Consider the following 10,174-nt stretch of genomic DNA (forward strand, 5'->3'; position numbering starts at 1 on the left):
TTCGAGTCTGTGCCTCTTGATGACTTTCTGCCAATTCTGAATGAAAAATCCCACAAGATTGTTAGTTGTTTCTGTACCAAAAGGGGCCTTTCAAATTCAAAAATGCACCACTTTTGGACAGTTATGGGCCGAAATGCTATGATGCATCGTATACGATGAACTCCTACAAAGCAATTGCGATTCTACACATACAATTTCACATTATTAGTTCTGTTCCTTTTTCTTTACGTTATAGTTTGTTTCTTTTACTTGTCAATTTGTCTAAAATATACCTTTTATTCAACCGCAATTTTAAGTTTTCCAAAAACAACGCCGGAAAGCAAAAGCACTTGGAATATGCAAATACACAACTATGAACCAATTCACACAACAGTGGCTAAATCTTGTTGCGCCCCTCCCACTAGCCCCATGTCAATGTTGGGTCTCAATGCGCGATCTGCGCTCCAGCTCAAGATGACATTTACCAGGGAAGTGGGGGACCTGCAAAGGGTGAGGCTAAAAAAACGTGTCCCACAATTTTGTCCTGGGCTGTAGCTTCCATGAGTTATACACAGTTTAAAAACTGAAAGACTGGACACGACTAATGCCCAAGCATGGGCGAGAGCATTGTCAGCGTCAAGTCTTCCGAGTCCGTTTTAAACGTTATTAAGACCGAAGCCAAGCACATATTTATTCCCATTCATTGATACCTTTTCAGTCGGAGAGTCAAAAAAAAGTCGATATATGATAGATTTCCGGCGATTTTGTGCTACAATTTTACTTTCAGTTTCCAAAACACACCCGTCCATTTTATGGAATATTCCTTGTGAAAATTGTCCAATTGGCATGCTCGTGGCGAGCCGCTTACACACAGAGATACCGTGCACGATATAAGGCCGATGGGTACCCCCCCATGTCCAATCCCTAAACACACTCTAGACTATTGTTACCCAACACATCCCCCTAAAAGTCTGTAAATATTTTTAAGGCATTTAATGACGGACCCACTACGGACCCTGTAGCATTTAGTCAAGATCATCAATGTGATCCTTGAAATATGGTAAATGAAGGCATCAGTATCAGGCTTTGAAAGGCACCCACTCGTCGTTGGTTTAGCAATATTATTGTCATGTCACGTGCATTATATAACCCTGCTTATATGACCCTGCTTGCCTTGACTAAAGGCTAAAGATATATACTTCTGTTCGCGTACCAGAGGGGTTGCCACCAATAAATAACTTGAACCTACCATACCGATACTTGAACTTCACTGGCTGAATATTATAGCAGGCGCCAAATGTTCCTTGAACCTTCAAACAGGAGTGAATCAAAAGGAACTCCATGAGATGCCACAAGTCTTGAAGTGAAATGACAATTCAGGGGGCAGGACTATTTTTTTATTACTTTTATTTATTATTTAATTTTTTATTATAATTATTTTATTATTATTTTTTTTATTTATTTTCAATTTTTCCAGCAGCCAAAATATGTATAAAAAGCACTGGTAAATGGCACCCTGTTTGCAGTGGTGTCAGGGAGGGCAAAGAAGTCGACAAACTTTGGATTATAGTCAACTTACCTCATATGTAACTTCGCAGTCTCCCCGGGCTAGATCAAGATCTTCGTTATCTAGATTAACTTCTCCATTTCTTATCTGCTCCAAATTTAAATAAGACTAGATTTAACTTTTATAGTATGTCACAGGAGAACAGAATCTCCCGGTGATTAATAAGCTATACATATCCTCTTTTAGCGCCAGACTGTGTGTTCCACCTGTACTTGTAGGACAGAAAAGCTGGGGGGGTATAGGTCCTCAGCAACAACTAACCTTTCATGATGGAAGACAGTGTTAATTCCAAGATGCTGTATTTTCATGCAAAGTGGCGATTTCCGTACCCTTTCCTACTTTTTGCTTCATTTCGCTTATGGCGCAAGTAGCCTTGTGGTTACAGAGTCGGGACGGGTGCTGATTACAATGTGTGACCTTGTATATTACTGAGTGAAATCACTTTACCCCCACTTGCTTCCCTCTGCCAATTGGTACAAATGATTATGTACCCTTGAGGGCAGAAATAGTTCTGAAATGCCAGCATCGAGCTGTAGCTCCCTTGCTAAGAAGGTCCTTTAGATGTTCATGGGTCAGTTGATGATCAGATAAATATATTGTGTTCCTTGATCAGTTTCAGGACAAATGTACATTAGTCGATATAATGATATTACTTCCGATTTTGTTTTAATTTTTACATTTTCATCAGGGAAAAGCAAGTGCCCCGTTGCCCCCCCCCCACGTGAATGCCAAACCTAAACCTCAAGTGTCTCAATTGTGATCTATTAGGACGCCATTGGGTAGGTATAAATGGATCAATCTACAGCTGGGGTGGGGTGCTGGGCCTTTTGTTATTCTTTCATCTTGGCAAGAATGGTGCCATTTAGTATGCGATTACGTCCATTCCTATCCATGTATGTCCCACAATACAAAGTTCAACAGTAAAGTATTCCTTCAAGGTCATGAACTTCTGGTCTGAGGAGTGCTGAATGTCCACAATAGTCCATTGCTCTTTGCTGCACATAGCAAAGACAACAGCATAATAAACAGACTGTATTCATATGTCGGCCATCTTGAATTGAAAGTGAGGTACAACATTTAATTTGGGGAACCCGAGAGTAACACTATCAATGACGCAGTACAAGTCCGTTTAATTCATGCTGGTTTTTGTATAGAAAAATCTAACATATGTAATAAATTATACCTAAATGTTTTAAGACACATTAAACAAACTGAAACCGAACTTTGGAAACCACTACAGTTTAGCACCAACCCATTTAACAGATTACACCAAATATGATAGATTCAGGGAACAATATAAAATTGGCTTCCCATGAATAAGGTCTAATGTTTAGTACTCACACGTAGACGACTTGAATTATTCATGATTTGGGCATTAGTTGGTTGTCTTTTACATCGAGGATGAGTCAGAGTTACCAAGTAGAAATGAACATTAGGAATCCATCCTGCCAAAACAGGCAAAAGTCACATATCGTGGTAAATTCAGAAACAAATTCACAGGAATTTCAGAGAGAAATTTAACCTTGCTGATCAGTTCAGAAATGCGTTAAGAAGGTCACTCAATTTTATTAAACTAGCAAATAACATCAACATTTATTAAACACTCTGAGGGACCTGTCTCTTGAAAACTGAAGGGAACCTGATCATCAGGTAACACTAATGACACTAATGGCATATTGAATAATTAACTGTATTTTCCGGCCAGCTGCATAGCCAGGGTTTTATTTTCCCTGCAATATAACTCATCTGCCCTTTAAGCAACCACTGTCCCAATTTTGCATTGTGAGAGCAGATGGAATTCCTTTTTCATGGGGGAAATTATAATGAAGTCATGTTTACTGGGCCAATGGTTGGGATGGTTTAACCCTCTTATCAGTGTGCTACATAATTCTACATGGTGTAGGCCCATGTATGGCTAAAAAAATTCTCCCATCCCTAAATCAGCACATCTTCATGTAGTTCAACTGAAAATAGGAAAAGTGTCCAAGAAAACTGATGATTTTGCAAACAAAAGCGTTCACTGAGATCACTCAGTTCACTGAGACTTGAAAGAGGAAAACTAACAGTTGAAAAAGTTGTTTCAACAATTAATTTGGCAACTGAACAGTGGTGTACTATATACAGCGTGGGGGCAACGAATTCTTTCTTTCTTTTTTTTTTTTACAAAGAATACTTCATAGGTGAGTGGTGTGGCGAAACAGGGTAGAGGTATACTTGTATCAAGATCGAGGCTACCAATAATTCATGCGCGTTCAGATTATGCATTATGCATGGCGCGGCAGCAAGTGCACAGTATCTGAGGTCTGGCCCATTGTTGGGGGTACTTTGTGAGCTGGTGGCGATTTGTTGAGAGCCAGCTGATGTGCCAGGTGACAACTGCAGGAGATCGGGAGAACTCCAGTACGATCGGTCAGTATAGATTTAGCATGTTCTCTGTTATTTGGAACTGTCAGTTATTAAGATCTCATTTATGATTTGAGTTGGATTGTTGAGAGACAATTTGGACTATTTAAGAAGTATTGGATTATATTAGTGATAACCGGGTGATCTAGTCATTGGGAATCAGCGAAGATGAGACTTTAAGGATTGCCGCAGTGCCGCTTGCGCCATGTGTATTGGCGTAGCTGCGTATGAGTGCAGCCCTGGTCTATGAGCTTGCTCTCCCCGCTGAGGCTTACTGGGCATACAGGATCCAATGAGGACTATTATAATCACCCCGCTATTCTGTGTACAAGAGTAATGTGAAGTGTGTAAGGATTACTTATAAGTTTGTGGTGCATGCAGATGACATGAGGATCACTTAGGCCTATCATAAGTTTGTAGTGCAGTTGACCACGTGAGGATAATCACAAGTGAGGAATACAGCTGGGGCTGCAACTGAGGACTCTTTGGGAAGGTTATAAATTCATTGGTTCTTCTAAGGATCTGCCAATGCAATTGCACTCTTACATACTTTTGCGGGATTTTACCTGACACAGTTTCCCAAGATAACCTGAGCTTGAAGGAAAACAAACGTCGGTTAGCCCTGGCCGTCAAACTGCTGTCCTTAATGACCGGTATAGGTTCTGCAATGCAAAACGTGAGATTTAACAATAGTTAACAGGTCTATACAGGTCAAGTAAGTGGGAGGTCAAGGGTATGGATCCCACTCAAGCAAGCTTTTCAAGTGTGTCAAGCAATTTCTCAGAAAGCAGTGAACATATACAGCCATTGATTTTGGTGGACAAAACCCAAATAAAAAAAGGGCCACGACATATTCTAAATTTTCATTTCTCCTCTTCAAAGGTATTTTGATGACTTAATGCAATGTCATATTGAAATTTTTTATTGAGCACAAATATGATGTCAATTTGAGGAAAAATCCTCAATGTTATAGCCAAAAGTACCAGAACTTACCAGAAGGTTTTAATCAACATAACAATTTCAAAAAGGGATGACCAAAAGTGTTCATAAACATAAGAGAAGTAAAAAAAACTGCATAAAATACGTTCCCAAAGTTAAGTTTATGTAATGGTTTTCAAATGATACAATTTAAACTTCGAAAGGAACTACTAAAATCTTGAATGAACTAAACCTCTGTAACAAAATATTCACCGAGCATTTTCATATCGCTAGATGGGCTTGCTCCAAACTCGCTGACTAATGCAATCTGGAAGAACTTGGCACACACATCTTCCAAATCCATGACGAATGTCTGGTTCTGTAACAGGATCAATCCAATTAACATCAAGTGAATTCATTCATTACTTCAGCTACGTGTTCCGTGTTTGGAAGCACGATTCTACATGTAGTCCTTCCGCCTGGATCCCTGTAATGGATCCACTGTGGAAAGTACAAGTACAAGTAAAAGTGTTTCTCCCTCTCGTGCAGCTAACACTTTAGAATTAATTTCCTGTTACTTACCCTTTAGCCCACGTCTTGCAAAGCTTCAAGAGCGTAAATCCATATCTTGTACATGCCCGGACTTACAGTTGATTGTTAAGTTACCAAATTTATCAGAGCACAAATAGCTCAATGCCCATACACCTCCAATTAAAAAAAATTGTGACCTTTTTATGTACTGGACTGAACAACTATTATAAAGGACAAGGCTGACTTCATTTTTTTGATCATCTTAAAGTAAGAAGCAGCACTACTTTAACTCAATTTCTAAACTTTCCTTTGCTGTTTTTCACTCTGTTGAAAAGAATGTTTTTGTAAGATATGTTGACCTTGAAGCCTTCAGCGTCTTTGAATCTAGACATGTCAAAGAAACACATGACCGCACGGTATCAGGTTTTAGCAACTGTATGCCATCCGTTGTAAACTACGGTAGGCCTTTTTTCACCTAAAATAACCAATTTGAATTCCTTTATCAAATGGCACAATGGCATTTTGCTGCATGAACTGTTTCCATTTTAGCACTAATTTAGAAAGATCGTGGATTCCATTTGTAATCAGCGCCTACGCAGTGGCATAATGTCTGAGGGAGGCACCTGGGGGTGCACACGTTTTCAAGAGGGTACCATAAGAAAATAAGCCGCAGGTGCATTTTGAAGGAGATTATTCACAGCTTTCAAATGGGAGGGTGGGGCATCTAGGGGTACGGGCATCCGTGGGGGGTTTCCCCTCCCCCCCCCGTAGTTGCGCTAACGAGCGAGTTGGGCATCGTTATATGTTAAAAAGCAGCACGCCATTTCTTGTTCCTGTATTGAGCGGCTAGCCTTACAGTCTTAACACTGCAATTAATATAAGTTCCAGTTCATTGTTTCCATACTTACTTCTGTCTGTATTTCATAACTCCACTCGTCATGGTGGGCCCTGTAGCGGATAATGCTCACCAGCTCTTGGTCCCAATGGTGACAAGTTGTGCAGTTGGCACGATGCCACCTCAGTGACAAATGATTGTCAGCCAACTGCGGTTTACCAAGTACAGGTTTCTCTAGCAACGAATCTAACAACAAAATGAAAAGAGACCGGAGGAAATCACGCTAATGATCAGTATGAATGTTGTCCACTTTCACAAACTTCATACTATTTTTGACAAATTGTATTGCAGAAGTCTTCCAGTCACAAGTGACAAAGCAGAAGGACCAAGCAACTCCACTGACACCGATGATTTCCCCATGTTTGGTTGCGAGTGTTATTTGTATTTTTCATGCAAAGGATGTTTTTGTGCAATTTATCAAACACCTAATAGTTTCAGGTGACAAGAATATAGAATAAGAATAACATGATCGTTCATCTTACAAAATTAATAGGCCTATAATCAAAGTGCGTCAAATAAAGTTCCATACAAGGGTATCAGGCCCCCCCCCATCTCAGATCAGATGGACAGGCTTACAGGGCTGATTATTTTACTGTAACTAGATACTGACCATCACTGTTATAATTTTTTTACAGTTTCTAGCCATAAGAAATGAAGCAAGGATGATTAATAGCAGGACAGAACTCAACTGTGGTGTTGAAAATGGCTTACGCTTGGACACCCATCACTGTGCTTAGAATTTCACACTAGCACAGCACATCAAAGTGTTATGGGGCTGACATGTTTGCCAAGGACAACAATACCTGGCTTCAATTAAGAAATAGCAAGTACACACCTTACATTTTGAGGATGGGATTGTTTAAATGTTTAAAATTAGGGGGAAAAGGGGTGTGTTCAAACATTTCTTCCAAACGTATAAATAGAACAATTTTTAAAAATTGTTCCTTGTTCTTACTATTTTTTTTAATAACGGGAACATCTGTTTATACTGGGTATGGAGGTTGCTATGTTTTATATTTCTGGTGTGCCACCACAGCAAAGATCACTGCTCACGTACTTCATCTCCGGTACGTGACTGACTGCTGGCTTCAAGTTACATAGCGTGTGAATATGGTGCCAGAAATTTAGCAAATTCAACTTAGATTCCCACCCTAACTGCTCATATTCTATTCCAAGAAAACGAAAAAAAAAACCGGACTCGTTTTCTGTCGTAGATGGAGAACGCATGATTCCACGAAGCTTTTAAATCTTTAATATCTTTCGTGGAATTTTGCAGCCGACAATTTTTTACCTGCTACAGCCTTATTATATTAAAATGTACACTTTCCATAAGATTCATTTCAATCATTTTAAATTAAACCTCCTCGGCAAACTAGTGAAATTCGAAGTATTTGGGATCAACACAGCCAACAACGTATAGCATCAAAATGAAAAGTACAAACAAAAGAAAATCACCATAAAAGCCTAATCATTTTGATCAGTTGATTTATTCACAACTTTTCCAAAAACATATGAGAATGCTATATTATACAATATATTTCGTTTCAGACTCAAAGCAAACTCTCCAACAAGGAGGTAACGTAGCGGGGGATTATGGCAACTTAAAGGGATCAATGAGTACAACTGCAAGGGGAGGCGTTTTTAAACCATGATTCCAATGTGTGTGGAGTGCAGCATGCTTGACCAGTTCTTATGTACATGTACCATCTTGCTCGGCCCCTGGCATCTAGTTTAGCCACTTCTTACTCAAACTTCAATTTTTTATAACACTCTGGGGCCTGCACCGTCACGAAGCAAGATTTGCTCAATCTACAGCAATCGAGTTCAAGAAACTGATCACTTCCACCAAGCCTCCACAGACTTATGAAACTGTGGGTGTGAAAACAAATGGGGGGGGGTTATCCACAGTTGCAAAGACAAGACAGAGCTAGGGGGCGTCCTGTTCACGTGCCCAGCTCACACATTATAATATTACAATGTTCACAGGAATTCGTCGCATGGGTGCATAAAGTTGTGCATGAACATGGTTAGTTCCCATTAAACTGTTGTTTATTCTGCAAAGAACAAGCACTCTCTTATTCCCACTCTAGGTGGACACTGACCGTACGTGCAAACAAGTTTAGCCCACTGATAGAGCTCGATGCTTTTGCCATAAAACCTCAAATGTGAGGTTGTTTCAGCAAGTCCTTTTGGGCGACATGGTGTACGCCAGGGCCTGTCATATATCATGTCTAGCAGGCTGGCGGCTCTCTCTCTCTCTCTCTCTGATGTGTTCAGACAGAGTCACTGACAGGCGGTTGGGAGGGAGGATGCCTGTAGCTTGGCAGTCGATGGTTGACCAAGGCTTGGTCTGTAGCCCCCCCCCCCACTGAAAAAACTGTAGTCAGGGGAAATCAATTTATACATGTACATAAAACTTTCCTGTCAGTGCTCCAAAGAGGGCGCTGTCATTACAGTTGTCTTGTTTGGTGCGTGCGTTACAAAAAGCTTTGTAAATGTGCTCATATGACTGTACTCTTGAATGGATATGGCGGACGACGCGCCGATACAAGAAAGGCAATGTTAAATCAATTTTCTTGTTACTTCATTGATTTCTCAGTGACGTAAGTTTTTCACAAACAAAAAATTCAGGGGAAATAAAAGTACTCTGCCTTACTCAGACCACGGACCATAAATGGTCCGTGGTCTGACCTCTCTCTGTGGATTTTATTAGTTGCAGGGGCGAGAAGACACCTACGGAGCAATCCATTAAAAAAGAGCAGATTTTGTTATACTGATATAAAGAACGTCATATCCGGTAGAGACCGTGCATGACTTCAAAATAGTTTGGTTACGTAACTGCTTCGCAGGGTTTTAACCTTCAAATAATCTCATGCTTTTCCTGATACACGAGGATGCTGCTGTTATGTAATTCAGGGAGAATGTGCATTGGCGTAAAAATTTTAAGAGCACCATGTAGGCCTACCCCTAAAACGTTAAAAATAAAATTGAACATGTTAAACGGATGCAAAGCTACATTTTAAAAGAAATGTATTAAGTACAATTATACTGCATGGGGTTCTAAAAAGTGGCAATTTCGTCAGCCTGGTGTACACGAAGGCAAAATCCACTATTAATCATGGAGGGAGTTTACACTGCACCAGTGGAACAATAAACGGTGTGACAAACGACAAATAAATCAGTTTCATTGTGTGTTGGAAACTTGGTTTTGTGTAGAACACGTTGAAAAAATCGGAGAGATTTACGAAACAGGAATTAAGCCTTGAATGCAATGGTGCATCATTTAGTATTGAAGGAAAAGTACTGAGATGTAGTTGTTCACGTGATGCCTATGAAGCCAAAAAGCGAAAGCTTGTTTATATTATTTGCATGTCTGTTTTGCTGGTTTTGTCAGACAAAACGCCTATACAGGCATCTTTATTAATCTTTATCACTCTTTCTAAACCTAGGCCCCATTTCAACAGTAAAGAGACGGAAACATACTTTTTATCATCAAGGTTAGACTGGTGGTAAGGTTGCTCCATATTGCCTACTCTGCCGTGGGTCTATTTCATTGTAAATCTTTCTAACTATAACTTTTAATTTAAAAAAAACATTTTGGTTTACCTGAACCTCTTGTTAAGTTGTCACATGATGCCCAGCAGTCCACTGTTTTCTGTAATTTAAAGTCAAATGCTTGATTTAAAGGAAAGCGAATTTAAAGCCTGATGTTAATCTCACTAACAACGACAATCATTTAAAAACTTCAGTACACTTGAAATAATTCATAATTACAAAGGACTTACACAAATTTCAGTCAGCCATGTACTGTTGAAGTAGTCGCAAATATGAGTACATTCTCCTCCACGGGCCACCTATAAAAGCAATAAAACAAAAGAAAC

At 39.7% G+C, this 10,174-nt stretch overlaps 1 protein-coding gene across 1 annotated transcript in view; it reads right to left on the reverse strand.

Annotated features, from left to right (window-relative positions):
- Positions 1–10,142, reverse strand: part of LOC147800558 (uncharacterized) — a 42,637-nt gene extending 32,495 nt beyond the window's left edge. The window contains exons 1-8 of the mRNA XM_087141336.1: positions 10,079–10,142; positions 9,900–9,948; positions 6,307–6,479; positions 5,141–5,246; positions 4,516–4,611; positions 2,888–2,991; positions 1,559–1,633; positions 1,229–1,289 (exon numbers count right to left, since the gene is read on the reverse strand). Coding sequence (XP_086997462.1) covers positions 1,229–1,289; positions 1,559–1,633; positions 2,888–2,991; positions 4,516–4,611; positions 5,141–5,231 — 427 coding nt within the window. The 5' untranslated portion in view covers positions 5,232–5,246; positions 6,307–6,479; positions 9,900–9,948; positions 10,079–10,142. The remainder of the gene's footprint in view (positions 1–1,228; positions 1,290–1,558; positions 1,634–2,887; positions 2,992–4,515; positions 4,612–5,140; positions 5,247–6,306; positions 6,480–9,899; positions 9,949–10,078) is intronic.
- Between the last annotated feature and the right edge of the window lie 32 nt (positions 10,143–10,174).

This window comes from Acanthaster planci, linkage group LG01 (assembly GCF_054643075.1).
Source record: "Acanthaster planci isolate LZ-2023a linkage group LG01, COTS_SCS, whole genome shotgun sequence".
NCBI lineage: Eukaryota > Metazoa > Echinodermata > Asteroidea > Valvatida > Acanthasteridae > Acanthaster > Acanthaster planci.